The 27,202-nt window shown below is 41.6% G+C and overlaps 1 protein-coding gene across 1 annotated transcript in view; it reads left to right on the top strand.

The window, feature by feature from the left end:
- LOC129707581 (uncharacterized) overlaps window positions 1-27,202 on the top strand; it is a 70,589-nt gene that overhangs the window by 28,531 nt on the left and 14,856 nt on the right. The window contains exons 16-22 of the mRNA XM_055652729.1: window positions 17,675-17,699; window positions 18,732-18,904; window positions 21,659-21,773; window positions 23,531-23,659; window positions 25,014-25,169; window positions 26,199-26,262; window positions 26,401-26,461. Coding sequence (XP_055508704.1) covers window positions 17,675-17,699; window positions 18,732-18,904; window positions 21,659-21,773; window positions 23,531-23,659; window positions 25,014-25,169; window positions 26,199-26,262; window positions 26,401-26,461 — 723 coding nt within the window. The remainder of the gene's footprint in view (window positions 1-17,674; window positions 17,700-18,731; window positions 18,905-21,658; window positions 21,774-23,530; window positions 23,660-25,013; window positions 25,170-26,198; window positions 26,263-26,400; window positions 26,462-27,202) is intronic.

The following is a 27,202-nucleotide window of genomic DNA, read 5'->3' as shown; positions in this document are numbered from 1 at the left end:
CAGTTCCTTCTTAAACCCAATGCTGATCACATGCTGGGTATGCGAATACTCAGGAAATGACAATAAAGATATACAATACAATACTTCTAAAGCATTTATCTTCCTCGGTAACCATTACGGCCCTGCAAAGCAATAGTATCATAACTTCAAAATATACATTCTTGTATAATCACTTCAGTCAAGATTTGAGATGTTAGATTGAATTGCACATTCTATAAATAGCTTTACTCGACATTACTAATGGTGATGTGAAAAATATTTTGATTAACAAAGATATCAGTTGGAAATTAGAAAATGTTATCTACTGTAGATGATGCATCTAGAGATCCAGATCCCATTCCCAGCACAGAAAGAGGGTTGAATCCAGTTGACGATATCTTGGATGTACAGATCTAATTCACAGATGACTTTAAGGAAATGTTCTATCCTTATTGCATCTAACTTTGATGTGGTTCTGGGCCGGACACAGCCCCAAGCTAATTGGCCATTCCAAAACTCCACAATAACAAAAATAGATGAAGATTTGGCCCAAGGACTGTGGTTCTGCAGGTCAAAAGCAAATCCAGCCCAGACAAAACCTGCAAAATCTTCATCAAAAATCATGCCATGTGGCTGTGTTGTGTTTGCATGCTGACGGTGGGCCAGTCTTGTTGAGCCGTAGGATATTCAGGACGGGTTATATCACACATGATATGATGTTATGTAATTGCCAAATGAGTTCGCTGGGAAGAGAAGGGTAGAAATAGTAACCAAGGCTGGAGATGATAAGCGGAGAAGACACAAAGAAGCAGATGGTGTTATCTGATAAGAAAGGAAGGGGGGATTGAAATGTCGATCCAGTGGGAGGGATGAAGGATAGGGCCTGTTTCCATTCTGTATCTTTAAACTAAACTCTAAACTAAGCTACTAGGTGGAAACCCATGGGCTCACAGGAAGAGCGTGCAAACTCCACACAGATAACACCCAAGGTCAGTTTCTGGCATTGCATATGTGCTGCTTTATCAGCTCTATCTGAAGGAGGGTGGTGACACGAAACATTGCCTGTCCAAGTTCTCCAGAGATGCTGCCTGACCTGCAGAGTTACTCCAGCACATTGAGACTTTAGTACATCAATGTGTTGTGTTTGGACACTCCTTCCTGGGTTTCAAAAGTCAGAGTCCTGTATTATGATCATGAACAAATGGTCTGGCAGTTCTGATTGTTCACATAACTAATGTAGTGTTTCTATTTTCTCCCTAACAGTTTCTACAACATTTAAATCCATTATCATTATTGTTACAATTCTGATTGGCAGAAAACATAAATTATGTGACAGAGCGTGAAATAGACTGTGGCTTTTTGTTAGTTTGAAGTTGGCAGTTAGTTTTATAGTGCCGCTTGGTGCTGAGCTGTAAAGAATTAACTTGCTGATGTTTTACTACCCTTTAATAAGTAGGAGAGCTCTACCAACCATTTAAATAATTCAAGTTCAATTTGATTCAAATTTATCCCACAATACGCAATGTGTGATAACTAATCTTCAATCCATGCAAACACATCTACCCTAATAAAGGGAGCTACCATCTAATACATCAGACTTTACATTGATCCAGTGGCAGTTCCAGACCAGGAGAGGAGTGGCCATTAAATAAAGGCAGTCACCAACCATTGTTAACAACTTCAGAAGGTTTTGTTTGTAATTAAAAGTGAAATAAAGTATTTTTAAGTTAATTTTTCTTGTCATTAATTTTTTTTAATATAATTTTTAAATGTCTAATATCCGAAACATTTAAAAACACAACAAATACCATGAACGTCAATGAGTGGTCAAAGCCCGTCAGGTTGTGCTGAGGGCACTGCTTGAGGCCTGGTCACCTCTTGTGGTGCTTTGCATCCCTTTCACAAGGCACGGGCCTCCAGCAAGTTACATGGATAGGACAGGTTTGAAGGGATATGGATCAACCGGTATGGGCAAGTTGTGCCGAAGTTGTGCCGAAGGGCCTATTTCCACCTTGTATCACTCTATGTTGCCATGGTATGCCTCTTCCCTAGTCTGCTATGGCAGGTAAAAGCAGCCATGGGGTTAGCATGGGGTGAGAGAATAGCCTTGCTTTCTTATTTTAGATTCCAATTCCCACTGTTCCTTACGTCTGAACAAATACTGCAATTAAATTACAAAAGTGCTGTGTAAAGAGGTACAGAACTCGTGGCTCGCCTTAAAAATACCTGCTATGGATAGGTGACCATTTGGGCAACCAAAAGCAGTTCAGAGAAGCAGAGACCAAATGTTCGAAGTCCTCCTCCAGACAATACAAGCAGCATATTTAGTAAAGCTGAGGTCTTGTGGTAGCAAAATAATTCTCTGAAGCAGACAGGCTGAGTCCTTGGCATTCTGTTATATCACACAGGACATCACAAGTTATTAAAGATTTATTTCCAATTGAAATGTACAAAATCATGAGAGGAATAGATCGGGTAGATGCACAAAGTGTTTTTGCCCAGAGTAGGGGAATCAAGAACCAGAGGACATAGGTTGAGGGTGAGGGTGAGGGTGAGGGTGAGGGGGGGGGGAAGGAAAGGGGAAAGGGAAAGGGAAAGGGAAAGGGAAAGGGAAAGGAAGGGAAAGAAAATTTAACAGGAACCTGAGGGATAACTTTTTCACACAAAGGGTTGTGGGGATATGGAACAAGCTGCCGGAGGAGGTATTTGAGGCAGGGACTTGGCAACTTTTAAGAAACATACAGACAGGTACATGAATATGACAAGTTTAGAGGAATATAGAAAGGCAGGGGTGGGACATGAATGGCACATGTTGGTCAAGTTTTAGGTAGGACAAAACCTACCTGAATCGCCAAATCTGCCCACAGGCGCGATTTTTGGCAGGGGGGGTTTTAAAACGCGATTTTTACTAGGCTGTACTATGGCACGATGTTCAGCCTAGTAAATCATCAACGAAAAAATCGCTGGGCGCAAAAGTTGTTTTTTATAGGCCTCGATAATATAGTTAATAATTTTAAATTACTGTTCATTCCATGCCGCCCCAGTATCACTCTTAAAGTATGTACCTTATTTTTACATTAAATGGGGCTATATAAACCCTATATATCACGTTATCTATAACGAATTCATTTTGGGCTTTTTATATCCCGCAGTATTTTTCGCGGCATTTGAGGGCACTAATCTACGCGCTGTCAACATTCTAATCAGTAGAACCCACTGGAAAGCCGATTTAAATGGGCATTTATTTACAGCAATTGAACACTAAATTCCTTCCATTTGGCCTATAAATTAATGTAAATTAGATATAAAAATCATGTTATATTGTGAATTAATTGTGAATAATCTTTGGACACTTAGGCTATTTAAAAATGTTAATCTTTCCTTAAGAAATGGCCTGTTGACTATCCAAGATCACAGCTTTTTTGTAATGTCCATTGAAAATCAATAGGGAACAAGATGCTAATTTCCGAGTATGAAAATGGCCATAACTTTTTCAATACTTGAGATATGAAAGTGAATTTGGTGTCAAATTAAACTTATTGTTATGCTTTATCTGATGGGATAAATTGCAGACTTGATTTTTAAAATCTCAAAATTTTGTAACATTGCTACAAGTTGGGCCGAAGGGCCTGTTTCCATGCTGTATCACTCTTTGACTCTATGAACATATTTAGAATCGTACAGCCTTGCAACACACAATGTAGAGAAAAACAAAACAGGCTACTTGATCTGACATTTTTTATTGTGCTCCTGTTTGATCCAAGCCCTGTCTCACTTCTCTTTATCACACCCTTTTAGTATTCACTTCTATTTCTTGCTCTTTAATATGTCAACAACCCTTTGTTTAATCGTATCTATACGAATGCTTCAACTACCACTCCTGGCAACAAGTTCCCCATTTGAATTTCCCTCTGGGCAAAGAATTTCCAGAATTGCTCTGCTCCCCACCAGTTGATATTCCCCGTCTGTCAAAACACATCTGCAGTAAACACAAGGCAGGAGACTTTTAAGAGCCCGGTTTTAACAGTGTTTCTTAATAACAATGTTAGTCCTGGTCCTGCTTTTATCATCTTTGACACCTATTAGTTACAGTGCCTCTGTGGTGACCAGAATTGCTCACAAATCGACCACTTCTTCAAAATCTAGTTCCTGGGTTACTCATCTCAGTAAAGTACACGTCAAAAGTCAGTTTTCAGGAAGGATTAATGCTGATGTTTCAATAAAGTGCTGAGTTAGTGCTGTGCTGCTGGACCTGCACTCCATCAAAGCAAAAGCTGCCTGAATTTATAAAATGCTGTTAACAAATCAGCAGAATAGAACTCTGATAACCCGGCTCCCTTGGGATTTTGGAATGCTGCACCAGCAGGTTTTCTGGACTATTGGATATTAACGCATAACACGTTTACTTTTGAACAAATTCCAATGAACTTAGCACATGCTGTCAATAGGATTCTGTAAATCGAAATAGTTTCAAGTTGGTTACAAACTGCGTAATGAACTATGAGCTACAGTAACAACTTCAGTTTTATACTACAGCAAATATTATATTTCAAATAACCAGAATAAACATGAAAATAAATAAACAAAGGAATACAAGCAGCACAAACAGGAGATTTGGAATCTGATAAAGGAAAAAAAAACAAAATGTCTACACCCTCTACACATCAATGATACAAACTGTACCAACCAGCTCCATGCCATGCTGATGAAGGCAGGAAATACGTGGCAATTTCTGCAACCAGATCACACATTCAGACACTTGAGATTGAACCGTGGTGTAAAGTTATGAAGCATCATACAGACACTGCTTTTTGTTAATAGAACAAAGGTGGCTTTCTGTACATTTTTAAAGTGAACAACTGTGTTTGCTTCGGAATTAAAGCACCACAAACAATATGCCAAAGAAGATCAAAAATAATAAATTCCAATTAAAATCCAGCTTTCAAGTTCTCATTCACCTGAAACTTGACAGTGCCAGATTTGACAAGTACACTAACTGATGTCATTCTTGTCAGCTTTCATTTCAGATGGCATTCATTCCTGTCAGCAGAAATTCAATTCTTGGAGCTGGTGATGAGCACTCGTTGTTCTAGATCAACAATGTGCGCTCTTTACACAAAATATTCACAGATTGGATAACCATCCCCATTTTGGAATCATACTCAAAGACAAGGTAATTAATTTGCATTATCTCATTGTATGTACACAATAATATTAAATCATTTTTTTAGTTTAGTTTATTATTGGCACAATAAAACCTTTTGTTTGAGTGCTGCCCAGTCAAAGAAAAGACTACATATAAATACAATCAAGTGCAGGGATAAAGGATAAAGGGTACAATCTATTAGTGCAGAGATTTCAAGTTTGCCAAAGTCTGCTTAAAGATAGTTCAACAGTCTCCAAAGAGGTCAGGATTACTCTCTAGCTGAGGAAAGGGCCATTCTGTTACCTGATAGGAGCTGGGAAGAAACAGTTCCTGAATCTGGAGGTGTGCAGTTTCAAACTACAGTACCTCCTGCCTAATGGGAGAGAGCAGAAGAGGAAATGACCAGGGTAAGGCTGGTCGTCGATTATGCTGGTGGCCTTGTCGAGGCAGCGTGAGTATAGTTGGAATCCATGGGAGGGAGGCTGGTCTGTGCGATGGTCTGGGCAATGTGGACATTCTCTACAATTTCTTGCGGCCTTGAATGGAAATGTTCCCAAACCAGGCTGTGATGCATCCTGATAAGGTGGTTTCTACAGCACATCTGTAGAAGTTGGGGACATGTCAAACTTTCTAAACCTTCTAAGGAAGTCGAGGTGTTGGTGTGCTTTCTTGGCCATAGCTTCAATGTGGCTGGTCCAGGAAAAATATGTGGTGATATTTATTCCTAGGAACTTGAAGCTTTTGTCCATGTCTAATTCGGCACCATCAATGTAGACTGGGGTGTGTATACTGCTTCACTTCCTGAAATCAATCACTATTTCCTTTGTCTCGCTAACATTGAGGAAGAGGTTGTTGTCTAAGCACCAAGTTACAAGGTTCCTAATCTCCTTTCTGTACTCCGTCTTGTCATTATTCTATAACTGGCCCACTCCAGTGGTGCCGTCTGCAAACCTGTCAATTGAGTTGGATTGGTATTCCACTGCACAGTCGATAGTATATAAGATGTGTTATAGGGGATTGAGAACTTATTCTTGCAGGGCACCAATAGACAATAGGTGCAGGAGAAGGCCATTCGGCTCTTCGAGCCAGCACCACCTTTCAATGTGATCATGGCTGATCATCCCCAATCAGTGCCCCGTTCCTGCCTTCTTCCCATATCCCCTGACTCCGCTATTTTTAAGAGCCCTATCTAGCTATCTCTTGAAAGCATCCAGAAAACCTGCCTCCACTGCCCTCTGAGGCAGAAAATTCCACAGACTTACCACTCTGTGAGAAAAAGTGTTTCCTTGTCTCCGTTCTAAATGGCTTACTCCTTTTTCCTAAACTGCTGCCCCTGGTTCTGGACTCCCCCAACATGGGGAACATGTTTCATACCTCTAGCTTGTCCAAACCCTTAACAATCTTACACGTTTCAACGAGATATCCTCTCATCCTTCTAAACCCCATTTGTAACTAAGCCCAGCTGCTCCATTCTTTCAGCATATGACAGTCCCGCCATACCGGGAATTAACCTTGTAAACCTACCCTGCACTCCCGCAATAGCACTGTTGAGAATTATCGTAGACTGATCTGTGCCCTATTCTCACTGATTGTGGTCAGTGGGTCAGGAAGTCGATGATCCATTTGCACAAAGGAGCGCTAACTCCACGTTCCACAGGTGTGGAGATGTGCTTGGATGGGATAATGGCATTGAAAGCAGAGTTGTAGTCGAAGAGTAGGTGTCTGATGTAGGTGTCTTTCAGGGATGAGTGCAGGGCTAGGGCGATGGCATCATCCGTGGACCTGTTGTGGCGGTTGGCGATCTGCAGTGTATGAAGGCTACTTGATAGACTGGAGTTAATATGCGACTTAACCAGCCTCTCAAAGCACTTCATGACAGTAGGTGTCAAGGTCAGTAAACGGTAGTCATTAAGGCATGAGATTTTGATTGTCTTTGACACCAGGATGATAGTGGTCTTCCTGAAGCAGATGGGTACCTCGGAATGGAGTAGGAGAGGTTAAAGATGTCCATGAACAATCCTGCAAGTTGGTCCGTGCTTGTCATAATGATGCAGCCAGAGAATCCATCCGGGCCAGTTGCTTTCCATGGGTTCACCCTCAGGAAAGCCGATCTCACCTCTGCAACGGTGACAGGGCACAGTCGAAACTGTCAGGACAGATGTTATTGCCCTGTTGACCTTCTGCTTAAAGTGAGCATAGAATGCATTGTTCATCAGAGTGGGATGCGCTATCGCCAGAGATGCTGCCTGATTTTGCTTGATAGCCCATTGTAGATATTAGGCTTGCTATGTGTAGGAAAGAACTGCACATGCTGGTTTAAATCAAAGATGGACACAAAATGCTGGAGTAAGTCTGAAGTCTGAAGAAGGGTCTCGACCCAAAACATCACCCATTCATTCTCTCCAGAGATACTGCCTGTCCCGCTGAGTTACCTCAGCATTTGTGTCTATCAGGCCTTGCTATAGTTGACGGGTGTTCGAGTGGTTACGCTGGGACTCTAGTTTGTCTTTTAGCATCCCGGTTGACCTGAGCAAAGATCACAGCAAGATTTCTTGTACCACTCGGGATCGTTTGACTCGTACACTTAGATTGGACTTGTACGTCACAGATTGGATACCGTCCCACTCACAAGTATTGCTTCCCCATTTCGGAATCATACTCACAAATAAGGTAATAAATTGGTATTAATCAAATAATGCCACAATGGTCATTCCATTTGAATTAGAGTTTTATAAAGGGTAAATGCAGAAAATAAAGTTTTAATTTATCTCAATAGTCAATAGTCAATAGTCATTAGTCTATTTAATTGTCATTTGGACCCCTGGAGGTCCAAATGAAATGCCGTTTCTGCAGCCATACATTACACACAAATAGACCCCAGACACAACATAATTTACATTTTACATAAACATCCATCACATAGCTGTGATGGAAGGCCAAAAAAAAAATTATCTCTCCACTGCACTCTCCCCCCTCATGTGAGAAAGGAATGGATTATGTAACAATCTTAATACTCTCTGGCTATAATCCATTTGGAGTGGCTGTTTGAGGTCTGGAAACCATCTCTGGAAAAGGAAAGGAAATGTGGAGTGCAGATACTGGGCCCAAGCATTGTACCACAAGGCCAGGTTGCACACATTAAAGTTCTATTCCCTTGAGTACAGAAATAAAGAGGTGATTTAATGCAATTTTGAATATGATTGAAGGGGTTGATAGGGAAATCAGACGCATATTTGGGGAACAATATAAGTGCTGGAGTAACACAGCGGGCCAGGCAGCATCTGTGGAGAACATGCATTGGTTACATTTCGGGCCAGGACTCTTCTTCAGACTAATTGTGTTGAGGGGAAGACAGCTGGAAGGGAGGAGAGGCAGGTCAAAGCTGGCCAGGCGATAGGTGGATATAGGTGAGGGTTTTTTTGGATAGACAGATGGTTGCACAAAGACCAGAGATGAAAAAAATAAAAATGTGAGATAAGGATTGTAGAGTTACGAATAGTGAAGCCAGAGGAAGGAATGTAGAGGGAAGGCTTAAACAGGTCCGAGTCCAGGCGGGGTGCAGGGAAGAGAGAGGAGAGGGATTTAAAAGTTGGGGGGTGAATTTAGTTATCTACCTCAAACAAGAGAATTCAATGTTCATACTGTTGGGTTGTAAACTACCCAAGTGGCACATGAGGTTTTGTTCCTCCAGTTTGCATGTGGCATCACTCTGGCAATGTACGAGGCCCAGGACAGGAACGTCAGTACGGGAATGGGAAGAGGAGATAAAATGGTTAGCAACTGGGAGAACCAGTAGGCCTTTGCCACTGAGTGCAAGTGTTCAGCAAAACGATTGTCAAGTCTACACTTGGTCTCGTCGATGTACAGGAGGCCACATCAGGAATACCCGATGCAGTAGATGAGTTTAGAGGAGGTGCGGGTGAACCTCTGTCTCACCTGGGAGGGTTACTGGGGTACCTAGATGGATGTGAGGGAGAGGGTATGCCTGCCCCGCTGAGTTACTCCAGCACTTTGTGCCTTTTTTTTGTAAACCGGCATCTGCAGTTTTCTTGTTTCTATGGTATAATCTATGGTAAGTGATAAGCCATTCAGTGGTAACATTGGGAAGCATTTCTTCATGAAAAAGTTCAAGTCAAGTTTATTGTCATATGCACGAGAACAGTCAGGTACAGGTACAATTGACTCAAAGTAGTGGAGTCTGCAAACAGATCGACCAGAACTGCTTGAAGGGCTGAATTGCCTACACCTGCATTTAATTTGTATGTTTTTGTATGTCAGCTATATTCTCATTCAGTGGTCAAACTGGTTCTAGTGGTGGAATGCCCCATTTCTGTATTCCTTTACCATTAATTTGAAATGCCGGCATTAAGTTTCACATCATATGATACACAGGGTGTTGAAATACTGTATTTGCTGTTAAACTGCAATACACCTTGATGCATCATTTGAGTAATCTCATGTTTCAACTTTAAACAGAGCTCTATGCACACTATCCTGCATAAATGATAAAGGAAATAGGTCATTGTTTTCTGTAGCCTAGGTTAAAACAAATATAGACCCAACAAGATGACTTTGAGGCTAGAACAATGCAAGATTTACTTGAAGTTGGAGAAATTAATATTCATACCACTGGGTCGTAAGCTGTCCAAGCGAAATATGAGATGTTGCTCCTCCAATTAGCGTTGGCATCACTCTGACAATGAAGGAGGCCTAGGACAGAAAGATCAGGATGGGAATGGAAAGGGGAATTAAAGTGTTTAGCAACTGGGAGATCAAGTAGGTTCAGCGAAACGATCGTCCAGTTCACGTTTGGTCTCGCCGATGTATAAGAGTCCACACCTTGACCAATGGATACAGTAGATGCGGATAGAGGTAAGCTACTGACTCGTACAACTATCTAGACTACACTTCTACCCATCCTGATTCTTACAAAGATTCTATCCTCTACTCCCAATTCCTCCTTCTACGTCGCATCTGCGCCCAAGATAAATTGACCAGGACTTCTGAGATCCTCATTCACTTAGGGAATGGGGATTACCCCCTTCCATCAAAGATGAGGTCTTCACACGTGTTTCCTCGGTGTTTCCTTTATCATTGTTGCTTTTTTACATATCTCGCATTCGTTTTTCTCTATCTCTCTAGAGCACCGTCATTATCTCTCGTTTCCCTTTCCTCTGTCTCCAAGTCTGAAGAAGGGTCTTGACCCGAAACGTCACCTATTCCTTTTCTCCAGAGATGCTGCCTGTCCCACTGAGTTGCTCCAGCTTTTTGTGTCTATTTTCAAATTTGTAGGTTAATCAGCTGCCATAAAAATTGTAAATTGTCCCGTGTGGAGAATAGTGCTGGTGTATGGGAATCGCTGGTTGGTGCGGACTCGGCAGCTGAAGGGCCTGTTTCCATGCTTCATCGCTGAACTAACCTGAACTAAAATTTCCATCCTGGGGAAAAGTTGCTGACTGCCTACCTTCTCTATGCCTCTCATTTGTTTATATTCTTCAATCAGATCTTCCTTCTAGCTCTGGCATTTCAGAGAAAAAAAATCAAGTCCCTTCAATCTCTCTGTGTGGCTAATGCCCCCCTCATCCAGGCATCATTCTGGTAAGGGACACAAACTGCAGAAGTAATCTATGTCTTCTTTTCTAAACCAGCACCTGCGGTTCCTTGTTTCATAATTCTGGTAAATCTCCTCTGCACACTTTCCAAAGTCTCCACATCCTTCCTGTAATGGGCAAACCGGAATTGCATGCAAACCTCAATGTCCTAAAAAGCTGCATCATCACTTCTTGACTCTTATACTCAATGCCCCGGCCAATGAAGACAAGCATAATATATGCGTTCAAAACAGTAATACTGTATGTCAAGTTATATAAGCCAATTCACAAATCTATCTATTTACTTGTCTATCTACCTACCTATGTACCTGTCAAAGCGTTTTTAAATGGTGTTACTATACCGGCCTCAATTACTTCCTCTGGCTGCTTGTTCCATCTGCCCATTGCCTTCTGTGTGAAAAAGGCTCGCATTACCCATATTATACCCCATTTGTCAACATTTTGTCCACTTACGAACCTACCAGCATCTCTATACTGTAACATCATGCCACATTTGTGTAGGAAGGAACTGCAGATGCTGGTTTAAACTGAAGACGGACACAAAAAGCTGGAGTAACTCAGCGGGACAAGCAGCATATCTGAAGAGAAGGAATGGGTGATGTTTCGGGTCTCTCCAGAGATGCTGCCTGTCCCGCTGAGTTACTCCAGCTTTTTGTGTCTATCATCACATATTTCCTTTCCCCATGGTTCTGTGTCATTTGTACATTTGTCTATAGCACATTTCCAGCTCCCAAAGGTCTCAGTTTACATCTTCAAAATTATCCCTTGTGAGCTACTAGCTCTGCTTAATGAATCCTTTGCCTGAATTAATAAATTACCTCCAGCACCAGTAACCTTGCTGAATGCCTTCTGAAAATTAAAATATATCCCCGTTACTCATTTCACTCTGCAACACTCTAGGTAATACATTCTTAGATATGACTTCCCCTTCAAGAATCCATGATGCTCTTTGATCAGGTTATGATTTTTCCCATTACTTCCTTGGTAATTTTTCTGGAAATTTTCCAACAAAAGATGTTCAGCTCATCAGCGAATGGTTATCCATTTTTCCCTTCTCTTCTCTTTTCGGATAAGGATATGACATTGGCAGGATTTCAATTCTCTGGCACCTCTTCAGAATCAAAGGGGTTTGAGTAGATAACAACAGCTACATCCACCATCTCATCCACAGTGACAGATGTTTCATTATTTGTGCAATCTTCTACTGTAATGACTGTCTAACTCTTGTGCCATTGCCCAATTCTCCATAAATATTTCCTCAGCTTCAATCACTCACAGGGTTCAATGTTTGCTTGGAACTTTCTGTTCCTTATTTATAAGCTTAAAGAAACTCTCATTCTCCCTTTACATATTTCTTACTAGTAGGTTGGCCCTTGGTTTATTTTCATTTTCTTCTGGACTAATTTTCAGTCCTCCTCTGTTGGTTTCTAAATTTGTCCCAGACTTAGCACTTACCACAAGCTTTTGTCCCTTTATTCACTTGCTCTTTGAACCTAATGTCTCTTTAACTTGTAGACACAAGGAACTGCAGATGCTGGTTTACCAAAAAGGGCACAAAGTGCTGGAGCAACTCAACAAGTGAGGCAGCATGTCTGGACAACATACTGTAGATAGTGACGTTGAATATCCATGTTGCCCAGGAATGCTGCCTAAACCATTGAGCACTTCAATACAATACAATACAAAACGGTTTTATTCGTCACATTGCACATAAGGTGCAAGTGAAATGAATTTGCCAGCTGCGGTACAATGATAAAGAACACACAATACACAATAAAAATTTAACACAAACACAAACATTCATCACTGTGGTGGAAGGCACACAATTTGGCCAGTCCTTCATATATTTTATATCTTTTAACTTCCTTGATGAGAAATGATTTGTTCATAACTTCTTACAAATCTTGTTGGGAGTCATAAATTAACTCCTTACGTCTCACTCACAGCCTGCCAGTTGTTTTGCCTTTTACCTGCTAATCTATTTGCTCAGAGCACATCAGTTAACCCTATCCTCATTCTTTTATAATCTATATATATATATATTACTAAACTCTCATTTTGACCACTGCGTTGTAATTAAATTTGCCGAAAAACGATCCACCATAGCGCTACGATTTATCGCCAGCTTACTCACCATTCTCCTCTGCTGCAAGTCAAATACGTTTTGTTCCGATCAGTGAAATAGTACAAAAGTTATGAAGGTTTTCAAGGCTCCCCCTCCCTGAGACACTACATCTTGAAAACATGAGACTTGTCTTAGCAGGAAAATCAGAGCAATTTTCAAAGACATGGATTCCTTTCATTGATTCATTACAAGGATAGTATGGTGCAACACAACTTCGGAATTAAACCAATTTACGGACTGGGTGATGGGTGGGGAGAGAAATGAAGCAGGTATATCAACACTTTTATTTTCCGTTTTTGTCTTTTTATTTCTTTACGTTTTTCCTATTTCTTTTACTTATTCACTCTTCGACTACACTCATTTGGTAGCTTAGGGGTTCTATTCTTACACATTCACTATCTCTTTCATTTTCTTTCTTTCTTGCATCTTTCTCTCTTTTTCTATTTCATCTTTGTTAAAATTAAAATTGAAACTGTACAATAAATGTATTATGTCATGTGCCACGGTTTATAATTTTGTACACTGCTTCTAATAAAAATATTTTAAAAACTTTTTTTTAATATAAAAAAAGAAAAAAAAAAAAGGTCCCCTCCTCCCAAACACAGACCCACTCCCCCACCCCCACCCCCACTTTCCCCCCTCCCCCACACCCCCCCCCCCACACCCCCACACCCCCCTCCCCCACACACCCCTCCCCATAGTGGTGGAACATTGCTTTGAGGGAATGGGTAGCGATGGGGAGGACAGGCCTCCTGTGAGACTGGGTCCCAGCGGGTCCCACTTAGTCTAGAATACTATTACTTGTTTGTGTGTGTGTGATTGAGATGGTATCTACGCCAAAACGGTACACGGTAGCGCTTACTCACCTTACTCACCTTGGTCCCGTGGTCATTCCTATAAAATTTCGATCCCTTTGATCTTTTATTTCACAAGTTATTCATAATTTTTAAGATTAAGCATTCAAGTTTAAGAAGAATTAACAGCTAAATCCTTGCGGGCCCAGCTTGCAACAAAGTTGCAATCGAGTCCTTTCAGCAGGTTTTAAGCTCAACGGAAGAGGGCAATTGCATTATTTTTTAATGTCCTCGAAGCAAGAGTGGGGGGGTGGGGTGGGGGGAGGCAGTGCTGGGGATACGCCCCTACACAGTTGGGAGCTATGGGTGAGTGCTGGAATATGGGGGAATGAGTGAGTGGTGGAATATTGCGTTGGGGAATGGGTTGAGTTGGGGGACCAGGCCTCACATGTGTCAGGGACCCAACGTGTCTCACTCATGGGACTGTCCCACTGTACGAGCTAATTCAAGAGTTCTCCCGAGTTTCCCCTGATTCGAACATCGGAGAATTACGGTAATAGCTGCTCGTGGGTACTTGGGGCTCTCGTGGACATTTTTCAACATGTTGAAAAATCTTCACGAGCTTACCGCGTTTCCTGAGTACCTGCCGTTAGTGTTACGAGCCGCTAAGAGACGTGCTGAGCTCTGACGTCCCGCTACGTACATGCTACGTGCTTACCACGAGTTTGATTTTTTTTTAAACTCAGGAGAACTCTAGAATTAGCTTGTAGAATGGGACAGCCCCTTAAGTTTATTTCCATTAAAAACTCTCCTCTTTCTTCCTCTCTATACACCTCTTTTGTTCTACCCCTCTTTTTTTTTAGAAATGTGCAATACATGATTTGTAAGTTTGCAGATGACACTAAAATAAGTGGCATCATAGATGGTTATCAAGAATAACAGCAGGATTGTGATAAGCGGGGAATGGTTAATGGAGTTTGATTCAGATAAGTATGAAGTATTGCATTTTGCAAAATCAAACCACGGCTGGATTTATAGTTCTCTCTAGTAAGCATCCTCGGTAGTGCTGTAGAGCAAAGATATCCAGGAGTACAAATACATAGTTATCTGAAAGTGGCATCGCAGTAGACAAGGTGACAAAGAAGGCTATTAACATGCAGACCTGCATCTGACAGGGAATTGAATATAGGTGTTGAGAGAAGGTACAAATTGCTGGAGGAGCACATAGTCTTCTCCCAGGGTACAGGAACCAAGAACTAGACATCATAGGTTTAAGGTGAGAGGGGAAAGATTTAACAGGAACCCCTCACAGGCAACTTTTTCATGGCAATATGCAGAGTACTGCCCTGCCAACTACAAATTCAGAATGTTCAGAAGGATAGTAGAATTAGGCCATTCGGCCCATCGTCTACTCCACCACTCAATCATTGCTGATCTACCTCCTATCCCCATTCTCCTGCCTTCTCCCCATAACTTCTGACACCTGTACTAATCAAGAATCTATCTTTCCCTGCCTTAAAAATATCCACTGACTTAGCCTCTATAGCCTTCTGCGGCAAAGAATTCCAGATTCACCACCCTCTGACTTAAGAAATGTATCTTCCTCTTCTTCCTACAAGAGTGTCCTTTAATCCTGAGGCTATGACCTATAGTCTGAGACTCTCCAACTAGTGGAAACATCCTCTCCACATCCACTCTATCCAAGCCTTTCATTATTCTGTATGGTTCAATGAGGTCCCCCCTCATTCTTCTAAACTCTGTGGTTGAGGCAGGTACAATAATGACATTTAAAAGACATTTGGACATGTAAACAGATTGGGACGCTTTCGAGGAATGTGTGCCAAGCGCAAGCAGAGTGGACTTGCATTTGATCAGCATGGGTTAGTTGGGCTGAAGAGCCTGTTTCAGTGCAATACGACTCTGTCTATGACACCCCCTCTATTGCCTGCTTGTTTGCCATTCAGATTCAGACAGTGGCACTGATCCAGTTTTGCCCCATTGTTTGTATAACTGGTATAGTTAGTTATCCATGCATGCTGATGTCATTCTTTACCATTGGTGTCAGCTTCTCTGGAATTTTTTTTAACAGCATGAGCAAATTTATATTATACTTTAATTGACTTCCTGTTTAGGTTTATGAGCCAATTGAAAAGCTGGGCATTACAGAAACACACATAGAAACATAGAAATTAGGTGCAGGAGTAGACCATTCGGCCCTTTGAGCCTGCACTGCAATTCAATATGATCATGGCTGATCATCCAACTCAGTATCTTGTACGTGCCTTCTCTCCATACCACCTGATCCCTTTAGCCACAAGGGCCACATCTAACTCCCTCTTAAATATAGCAAATGAACTGGCCTCAACTACCTTCTGTAGCAGAGAATTCCACAGATTCACCACTTTCTGTGTGAAAAATGTTTTTCTCATCTCGGTCCTTAAAGATTTCCCCCTTATCCTTAAACTGTGACCCCTTATTCTGGACTTTCCCAACATCGGGAACAATCTTCCTGCATCTAGCCCAGTGGTTCCCAACGTGGGGCGTACGCCCCACAGGGGGGCAATTGAGCGCGACTGAGGATGTCTGGGTCCAAATTTTTTTTTTTTTTTTGATTTTCCATCAGCTAAACATATGTAGTTTATTTTTCAGATGTTATTGATCATTATTATTATTTTATTACCACCTAATGTTTTTTTCTTTTTTTTTTACAATTTTTTAGTAATTTCTTGCTCAGAACTTTAACTGTCTTTTGTTTATTTCATTTTTCTTTTTCATGGATGCCATGTTCTTTTGAAGCTTGTTTAAACCAAGGTATTGGCGTTTTAAGCTTCTTCAGCTGAAACGGAGTTCACTTTTTAAATGATAAGAATTATATATCACCACATGGGGGGGGGCATGAGGATTTTAGAGGTGATTAGGTGGGGCATGGCCAAAAAAAGGTTGGGAACCACTGATCTAGCCTGTCCAACCCCTTAAGAATTTTGTAAATTTCTATAAGGCCCCCCCTCAATCTTGTTGCCTCATATTGTGTTTTGAATTGAATTCTGTCTTTAATTTGTGTACTAGTCATGTCTCTACTATTTATTTCATTCCGCATACATGTTTTTCCTCTACTTGCTAAATTTTTGTAAGGTGTCCTTGAGACTCTTGAAAGGCGCCCATAAATAAAATTTATTATTATCATTATTAATCTTCTAAATTCTAGTGAGTTCAAGCCGAGTCTATCCAGTCTTTCTTCATATGAAAGTACTGACATCCCAGGAATCAGTCTGGTGAACCTTCTCTGTACTCCCTCTATGGCAAGAATGTATTTTCTCAGATTAGGAGACTAAAACTGTCTCACCAAGACCCTGTACAATTGCAGTAGAACATCCCTGCTCCTATACTCAAATCCTTTTGCTATGAATGCTAACATACCATTCGTTTTCTTCACTGCCTGCTGCACCTGCATGCCTACTTTCAATCTGAAGAAGGGTTTCGGCCCGAAACGTTACCTATTTCCTTCGCTCCATAGATGCTGCTACACCCGCTGAATTTCTCCAGCATTTTTGTGTACCTGCCTACTTTCAATGACTGGTGTATCATGACACCCAGATCTTGTTGCATCTCCCCTTTTCCTAATCGGGCACCATTCAGATAATAGTCTACTTTCCTGTTTTTGCCACCAAAGTGACATTTATCCACGTTAAAGGTATACAAAAATGCTGGAGAAACTCAGTGGGTGCAGCAGCATCTATGGAGTGAAGGAAATAGGTGATGTTTTGGGCCGAAACCCTTCTCCAGACTGATGGGGGGTGGGGGGGAGAAGGAAAGAAAAAGGGAGGAGGAGGAGCCCGAGGGCAGGGGGATGGGAGGAGACAGCTCGAAGGTTAAGGAGGGTTAAGGTTTATCCACATTATACTGCATCTGCCATGCATTTGCCCACTCACCCAGCCTATCCAAGTCACAAACAACAACGTTACCAGAGCCTATGTTCAAAATCTTGGAAAGGATTAATTTCTTGTGTTTTGTGCTTCAGTCTTGGTGTCTGATTTCTTCAGAAGGTATGACAACTAGTATTGTTTCAATTCATCTCATCCAGTAAATCCATTCTTGCCTCTTTACAGTCTTCCTTTACATTGCTATTATCATGATTTACTCCAAGCTATCACGTGAGGTGAATTTCAGACTGATCTGACAATATTAAGAGTTCACTATGCCAGCTACTCCGATTCTTAAGATTGTTTGTCTAATTTCTTCTGCTTCTTCCCCCCCCCACTGCCTTTGTAAAACACACACACACTGCACATAGTCTGACTGTGATATACACACCAGCAACATAGTAATTTTGAAATGCTAGGGTGCATTTTAACTTTACCTTGTATTTCCTGATCTAAAATAACAAGGCGTAGACTTGGCTGAATTGACAAAAATGCCGAGCTGAATGCCAAACAATAACTGTTTGATTAATTCAACTAAACATCACCAAACTTGCAATCTTTTGCAAACCCAAAGGACGTCTTGAGCTGCCTGTTGAAGTTACTGGAGCCAAGGAAGGATTTGGACGGCTTGTAAAACGGTAGGATTGAAGAAGTCTTGAAATATGAATGGGGGGTGGAAAAATGTAAAGGAGGAAATTGCAGGCATTGGGACAGTCGGCTTACGATTTAGTTTGAAAAAGTGGGATAAGAGGTGAGAGAAGATGTCAGAAGTGGGGATCAGTTTGGGCAGACAGGGTGGATCACAGATCTTCCGGTCACTAGAACGCTCAGAGCAATAGAGAAATATAAGTACAAAATTAGGAACTTTGGGTTAATGAGAGCTAATGGAAGTCAATGAGGAAATAATATGAGAAAGAGTCAAGCTAAAACTTCCATAGAGAATACAGACAGGGAGACTGTGTGAGTGATCAAGTCAGGGGATATCAGAGGCACAGAGAGGGGTTCCAAGTGGTAATTATACACAATGAGCGACGTTAAAATGTGATAGAAAGTTGAAGGCAGGAAATGTAGTTCAAGCTCAGGAAATTGAGTAACCATCAGATGACGCAAGCCGAAATCAAATATTTCAGCAGCTTCTGCTTTTTATGTTGTTTAAATAGACTCGGTCCATCAGCGACCTGCCGTCTCGCTCTATCCTGGCGGAGACGACGTGGAGATGTTGCCCAGACTTTGCATTGTGACGACCGCTCTCCTGTTTCTTGCCTCGTGCATCTTGTGTACAAACCCAGGCTTGAAAGCGAGAGTAACGCAGAAAGCGTTGGACTATGGTGAGTGTGGACATCTCTCGGCTTTTATTCTGTAAAATTTGAAGCACTTTAAACAACTGCCACATGTCACGGCTCAATCTGCCATAGTGAAAGTGGAAACATTTCTGTAAGATTGAAAACTTGAAAGGAATGTGCTACAGATAGAGAGGGGTGTTGAGGGCTGGGTAAATCAGACATGATCATCTTCAATGGAGGCTTGATGGGGTGACTGACATACACCTGTTCCTGTCTATTTGTACTCGATATCCAGGGCATTATCCTGAATGTTGCTTTCTTACCTTTATGCAATCTTCAAAATATCGCCAACTTCTGCCCTACTCCATCCCTTGAGACTGCTGGAATGCCCCGTTCTATTATTGTGGCCTCAGATTCTTTCTCTATTCCCACAGTTATCAATAGACAATAGGTGCAGGAATAGGCCTTTCAGCCCTTCGAGCCAGCACCGCCATTCACTGTGATCATGGTAGATCATCCACAATCAATATCCCATTCCTGCCTTCTCCCCATATCCCCTGACTCCGCTATTTTTAAGAGCTCTATCTAACTCTCTCTTGAAAGTATCCAGAGAAGTGGCCTCCACTGCCTTCTGAGGCAGAGAATTCCACAGATTCACAACTCTCTGGGCGAAAGGTTTTTCCTCATCTCCGTTAAATGGCCTAACCATTATTCTTAAACTTTCTTTCTTTTCTTTTAAAATCTTTTTATTAATTTTTTTCAAAAGCAAAAACAAAACAACATCAAAAAAACAATAATGATAAACATAACAGTGATATTGATACATAGGGATCAGGATTACATTAATAAGAAGTATGACCTAAGTATGAGTCCAGTGTCAAAATACACATTGGGCATAGACCTCCCGGTCTCTATGTAAATATCGTTAACTGTTTAAAAGAGAACTCGTATAGATAAAAACATGAAGATAGAAAGGATAAAAAAAGAAAAAAGAGAAAAAAGAAAAAAACAAAAAACCCACTAAACAAAAAAAAAAACAGAACAAAATCTGGGCTACAAAGAATTTCAACAATTTAAGTCCCAGTTTGTCGTCAAGTCCGTTCCACCGTATAAAGGTAAAATAATTATTATAGCGGTTGGAGAGGGGACAATTTATATTGTATGAAAATGTTGAATAAAGCTTCCCCAAGTTCTATCAAATTTAGCCAAGGGTTCAACAATATCACTCCTCATTTTTTCTAAATTTAAACATGATATCGTTTCAGAGTACCAATGAAGTGTGGTAGGAGGATTAGAATCTTCCCTTATTCTTAAACTGTGGCCTCTGATTCTGGACTCCCCCAACATCGGGAACATGTTTCCTACCCCTAGCGTGTCCAATCCCTTAATAATCTTATATGTTTCAATAAGATCCCCTCTCATCATTCTAAATTCCAGAGTATACAAGCCCAGTTGCTCCATTCTTTCAACATATGTCCTGCCATCCCAGGAATTAACCTGGTGAACCTACGCTGCGCTCCCTCAATAGCAAGAATGTCCTTCCTCAAATTTGGAGACCAAATCTGCACACAATACTCCAGGTGTAGTCTCTTTAGGGCCCTGTACAACTGCAGAGGGACCTCTTTGTTCCTATATCAACTCCTCTTGTTATGAAGGCCAACATGCCATTAACTTTATTCACTGCCTACTGTACCTGCATGCTTACTTTCAGTGACTGATGAACAAGGACACTCAGATCTCATTGTACTTCCCCTTTTCCTAACTGGACACCATTCCGATAATAATCTGCCTTCCCGTTCTTTCCACCAAAGTAGATAATCAAAGATGCATTTATCCACATTAAACTGCATCTGCCATGCATCTGCCATACATCTGCCCACTCACCCAACCTGTCCAAGTCACCCTGCATCCTCATTGGATTATCCTCACAGTTCACACTGCCACCCAGCTGTGTGTCATCTGCAAATTTTCTAATGTTACTTTTAATCTCTTCATCTAAATCATTGATGTATATTGTAAATAGCTGCGGTCCCAGCACCGGGCCTTGTGGTACCCCACTAGTCACTGCCTGCCATTCTGAAAGGGACCCTTTAATCCCTACTCTTTGTTTCCTGTCTGCCAACCAATTTTCCATCCATGTCAGTACTCTACCCCCAATACCATGTGCTCTAATTTTGCCCACGAATCTCCTATGTGGGACATTATCAAAGGACACTTAGAACCGTCGAATGACCCCCTAATGGATATTCACAGAATGGCTCCATATTAAGCCAATGGAAGAAATCCATGTGGGCTCATCTATATTGTCCAGTATTAATGCATGACTACACGTTACACTTGTAAACTTACCCACAAAAGCATTTAGCACCATCCAACCAAAAGGATGTAAACTACACATATACTGCTTCCTTTCCATTTAACAGTTTTACCAAGAACACATTGAATGTTTAAAGTTCTCACTTCATGCCTTGCACAAATATTTTTATCACATGCCTCATTTTATTTTTCTCTCCGCTGTTGCTGAAATTGCCAGCATTTTCTGTCTTGATAGCTACACTATTGATCATTAGTTACTAACCAAAAGTGTGCCTAGTATGGGAAAGTTCCCTCTGTGTAACTTCAGACACTCCTGCCACTGGGCTATGTAGCCCTTGGCATCAGTAACTGGACTGATGTGAGTATCCAGCCAACCATGTGCAGTGGTACCGTGTGGGAGAGGGTTGAGTGTAACTAAGAGCATGGCTGTATTGATCCAAACCCCGCTGTTCACTGACTTCTTGCATGTTTTTTGCCATTCAGGTCGACAGGTTGGGGTTGCCGTGTTGCAACAGAAGTTGCAAGAGATACACTTTCCAGATCTAGATGGTAAAGTGCATTTAGATGTGATTGGGACCATACATTACTCTGTCACATCGTGAGTGGAATTTGTGCTTGATTTTAGTTCATGTATATCAGCTGTTAAATGCAACTGTTATTTTACGGTTGATGGACTCATTACCACATTAAACTGTGTTAACTGGCATTTATTATGCAGCTTTGTAAATACCACGTCATGTGTTCAGCTGGGGTTTGGAAGCAACAATGAACAGTACGTTCCAGGTATCCACCACTCTCTGTGTGAAATAAAACTTGCCCCACATATCTACTTTAAACTTTCCTCATTGGAGTTTAAGGCCATTCCCTCTAGTATTTCAAAGTTCCACCTGGGGAAAGAAGTTCTGCCTACACCCTGCCTCTCGTAATTTTGTAAACTTCTATCAATTCTCCCCTTTGTTTCCCCTCCTCTGGAGAAAATAATCCAATTCTGTCAACCCTTTCCCCGTAGTTAATATCCTCTCATACAGGCAGCTTCCTGGTGAACCTGTTCTGTACCCTCTCCAAAGCCTCAACATTCGTCCTATAATGGAGCAACCAGAACTACACACAATACCCAAATGCAACAAAACCAAAGTTTTAAAAAGCTGCAACATGTTTTCCTGACTCTTGTGCCCTGATTGATGGAGACAAGCATTCCTTGTGCCTTCTTTTCTACTCTAAATACTGTCTTGCCACTTTCATGGAGTTATGCACTTGGATTCCAAGATCCTTTTGCACAGCAATTCTCCCAAAGGTCCTGCCATTAACTGTATATCTTCCTCCAACATTCGACCTCCCAAGTACAACACCTCAGACTTGTTCAGGTTAAACTCGCTCTGCCATTTCACCGCCCATATCTGTAACTGACCTCTATCCTGCTGTAGCCTTTGACAGCCTTCTTCACTGTCCGTAACTCCACCAATTTGTGTGTCGTCAAGTTTCAATGAGTTCCCCTCTCTTTTTACTCAACTCACCTGAGCGTAATTACATCAATATGAAATCTCTCCGCCATGCCAGGCGTCAATCTGGTGAACCTTCGCTGCACTCCCTCCGTATCAAGGACACCTCTCCCTAGGTCAGAGTCCAGGACTGCACACAAAACTCAAGGCGTGGTTGCTCTAAGGCACCATACAATTACAGTAAGACATCCCTGCTGCTTCTCCCTGTCATGGCCGAGATACCGTCTGCCTTGAAAACCACCTGCCGCAAACTTGGAAGTGGTGCATTCAATCCACAATGCATTATATCACTAATATATAATCAGGAATAACTGGGGACCCAGCACTGAATTTGCAATTCTGGGTATTTGCCAACAATCTGCCCACCAAACTAAACCCTTGCCTATGGTCACCTATTATCAGCCATGCTCTGTCCGGCCCTTCCTCTTTTCCAGCTTTCTTTGCTGCCCCCACCCTCAGTATTATTGAATAAAGAGAGACTGAAGATGCTGCAATCTGCTGGGGGAACTCATTGGGTCATATGACATCTGTGAAGAGAAATGGACAGACAATGTTTCCGGTCGAGATCCTTCTTCAGACTGATCATTATATGTTCATTTGGGGTAATATCAGATATTCTGGGCCCTTCTCTGGAGAATTTATTGGGAAGTTAACAGCAATTTTGGGGACTTTGTTCAGCAAACTGAACAAGGCAAAGTGCATTTTAATTTTATTGTGAGTTTGATTTTAAGGTAAATTCCTGGAAATAAAAGTAATCATAACTGCAGTCTCATTAAAACGACTTCTCCCTTTATGCTGTCTGTCTCTAGCTACAATGAGAATATAAGGTTAACTCATTGCACCATCTTGTCCGCAGGTTACACATTGACAAGTTGGGTTTACCTCAGTCTGCTGTGAAATTCTCTGCTTGCCGTGGCATTCAGCTCTCCATCACCAATGGTTACATTGGTGTGACGGGGAACTTTAGAATTAAAAAGTCCTTTATGTAAGTATTCAATCTTTGTTTATATTTTATTATTATTATTATTATTATTATTATTATTATTATTATTATTATTATTATTATTATGATCCTTTTGGAAGAACTGGATCCATTGCAGGTTGCTGTCCACTCTGTTCTAATGTTGGGCTTGGGAATTGTGAAAAGCTGCTGTAACCTTTTTCCTTTTACCTCTTCCCTTGCCCATTGGTACAGAGGCTGTTGCTCAACTCTCATCATTCTACCCATTGCCTCTCTATTTTTCACTGCACCTCAATACAATACAATACAATACAATACAATACAAATACATAAAGTGAATTCGAAGGATATGATGGTGTTGATAATTCTAGCATTGATAATTGAAGAAGATACACCATTTTACTGCATGAGCTGTTGCATAACATTCAATTTGGTGCCTAATACATTTCTTATATGCAAACCGAAGATAGACACAATCTCCCTTTTGCCATAAACTTTAACTCCCCTTCCCATTCCCACGCTGACATTTCTGTTCTGGACCTCCTCCATTGTCAGATTGAGGCCAAATATAATCTGGAGGAACAGAATTTCAAATTCCGCTTGGGCTGTTTTACAACCAACCCAGCAGTATGAATATTGATTTCTCTAATTTCAAATAACCCTCACATCCCCTCTCTCTCCGTCCCTCCCCCAACCCGTCGTTGTACGTCATCCTGATGACTTTCATTGTCTGTAACTCGTTTTCATCTAGCCTCTAGCCAACAATGACCTGTATCCTTTATCGTTGTTACTGTTTTGCATATCATTAATTCATTTGTTCTAAATCTCTCTACATTACCATCTATATCTTGTTTCCTTTTTCCCCGACTCTCAGTCTGAAGAAGGGTCTTGACCTGAAACGTCATCTGAGATGCTTCGTTTCCACCAGAGATGCTGAGTTACTCCAACATTTTGTGTCTATATTTGGAACTAGAACTGGGTCACTAACTGATTCCTAGAAAGTGGGAATCAGTTTAAATTATTTAATGAGGCCGGCAGCTTCTGGTTTAGCTGGGGAACACACCAGACCCTGGAGAGGTAGGACATTTATGGCAGGAAATAAGCTAAAAATATCTTGGAGGGAAAAGTTTCCAACACATCTTGGACAGCAGGTGGAAGCAGCAAGTTTTCCTCGCTATCTGCTGCTCCTTTTCGGCCTCCACTCATCACGTACAAGTTCCGTACAGACAGCACCCGAAGTCAGGATCGAACTCTGGTCTCTAGTGTTGTGAGGCGGCAACTCTACCACTGGGCCACCAGTGCTGTGTTCATTAATAGGTTCGTCTTCCAATGGTTATTTATCTGATGACTTATGGCATCTCCTCATTTCTCCTCACAGTCGGACGAGTGGATCGTTTGAGGTATCTGTGAGCGGTCTGTCAATATCGCAGACGATAGGAATGACCCGTGACAGCACTGGCCGCCCAGCTCTCCAAAGCGTTGCCTGCTCAGCCAGTATTGGGAAAGTAGACGTCAAGTTCACCAAAAAAAAAAAGTAATGTACAAATTCATTTCTAAAAGAAACGTCTGCATATTTCAGGTTTCGCTCATCCTCCATCTTCTCTCTCCTCCACCCTCTTTCATGTTATGATGCAGATTTACAGGGCTTTGGTTAGACTGTATTTGAAATACTGAGTAGAGTTCTGGTCATTCCAGTGAAGAAGGTATGGAGGTTTTGGAAAGTGTGCAGAGGAGGTTTACCGGAATGATGCCTGGATTAGAGGGTATTAGCTACAAGGAGATGTTGGACAGACTTGGATTGCTTTCTCTGGAATGCCGAAGGTTGTGGAAGACCTGATTAAAGTATATAAAATTAGGAGAGGCCTTGATAGTCAGAACCTTTTTCACAGCACAGGAATATCAAATAGTTGCGGGGCACTGCTTTAAAGTGAGCGGGGCAAAGTTTAACGAAGATGTGCAGGGCAAGTATTTTATGAAGTGGGCGGTGGGTTTGTGGACTGCACTGCCAGGGGTAGTGGTGGAGGCACATACAAATGTGGCATAAGAGGCTTCTGGATAGTCACATGGATATGCAGGGAATTGAGGGATATGGATTATGTGCAGGCAGATAAAGGTTGGTCTTGGCATCATGTTGGGCACAGATATTGTGGGTTGTAGGGCTTGTTCCTTGGTTGTACTCGACTATGTTCTTGCTCTCACTCTCTTGCCTTTCTGCAGGCAAATGGGACTTGCCCAGAACACAAACTTGGCCAACATGGAGAAGAGCAGAGGTAGCTGGTAGAAGTGGTGGGGCAGGAACTGGCAAGTGAAGTGTTGATTGGGAGATGAGCCAGATAGGGGAGAGAAGAGTGAAGATTGTAACCAAATTTGCAGATGAGAAGTGGAGAAGACAGTAGGGTGCAAATGATGGAAGGTGGGGAGTGAAATGTAGAACCAGTAAGAGGGATAATAGGTAAAAGGGGTTGCAGGTAAAATATTACCTCCGCACTTTCTGTATTTGAGAGTGTGTCTGCACAATGTTAAGATTTATTTTGTTTTAACCAAGTAAAATTGTGCTTTGCAGGTGGTTGTACAATCTGTTCCGCAAACTCCTCGAGAAACCCATTCGTAAAGCTCTGACCAGTCAGGTAGGTCAGCTTCCCTCATCGTTCATGTTGAATAATTGTGCTGTTAACTTGCACAGCATTCGAGCTGTATAACTCATGGTGGAGCCTGTATCAAACATGGTCATCTCCTCATTGTCATTTACTATTTCTTTGATACAGATTTGTCCTAAAGTCTCCAGTGAAATCAACAAATTGGAAAACAATCTAAAGACCATGGAAAGTATGTCATTTTACCTCCTCCCTCCTCCTCAATCTTGCATCATCTTCTAAAAACTCTGAAGGATAGATTGCATGGGATCCAAAGAACGATAACTGAATGGATAGAACATTGGCTTCATGGAAGGAAGCAGAGGGTGATGGTGGAAGGTCACTTCTAGGGCTGGTGGATGCGTCTAGTGGTGTGGCTCAGGGTCCATTACTCTTTGGCATCTATATCAATAGATGAGAACGTACATGACAAAATTAGCAAGTTTGAAGATTATATAAAAGTAGGTGGTATTGCAGATAGTGAATATGGATATCAAAAATTACAGCAGGATCTTGTTCAGTTGGTAAGGTTGACTGAGGAATGGTTGATGGAATTTAATACAGAGAAATGTAAGGCGTTGCATTTTGGAAAGTCTAACATGGGCAGGACCTCCACAGTGAATGGGAGGGCTCTTGGGAGTGTTGTAGAGCAGAGGGATCTAGGAGTGCAGGTATAATGATTCCTTGTAGGTGGTGTCACAGGTAAATAGGTTGGTCAAAAAGGTTTTGGGCACATTGGTCTTCATCAGTCAGGGTATTGAGTATAGAAGTTGGGAGGCCATGTTGCATGTAAGGTATTGGTGAGACCGCATTTAGAGTATTGTGTTCAGTTCTGGGCACCATGTTACAGGAAAGATATTGTCAAGTTGGAAAGAGTTCAGATTTACGAAGATGTTGCCAGGACGAGGGTCCGAGTTATAGTGGGAGGTTGAGC

Source organism: Leucoraja erinacea, chromosome 21 (genome assembly GCF_028641065.1).
Source record: "Leucoraja erinacea ecotype New England chromosome 21, Leri_hhj_1, whole genome shotgun sequence".
Taxonomy (NCBI): Eukaryota; Metazoa; Chordata; class Chondrichthyes; order Rajiformes; family Rajidae; genus Leucoraja; species Leucoraja erinaceus.
The sequence above is the reverse complement of the archived record's forward strand: the minus strand, read 5'-3'. Positions and strand labels throughout refer to the sequence as shown.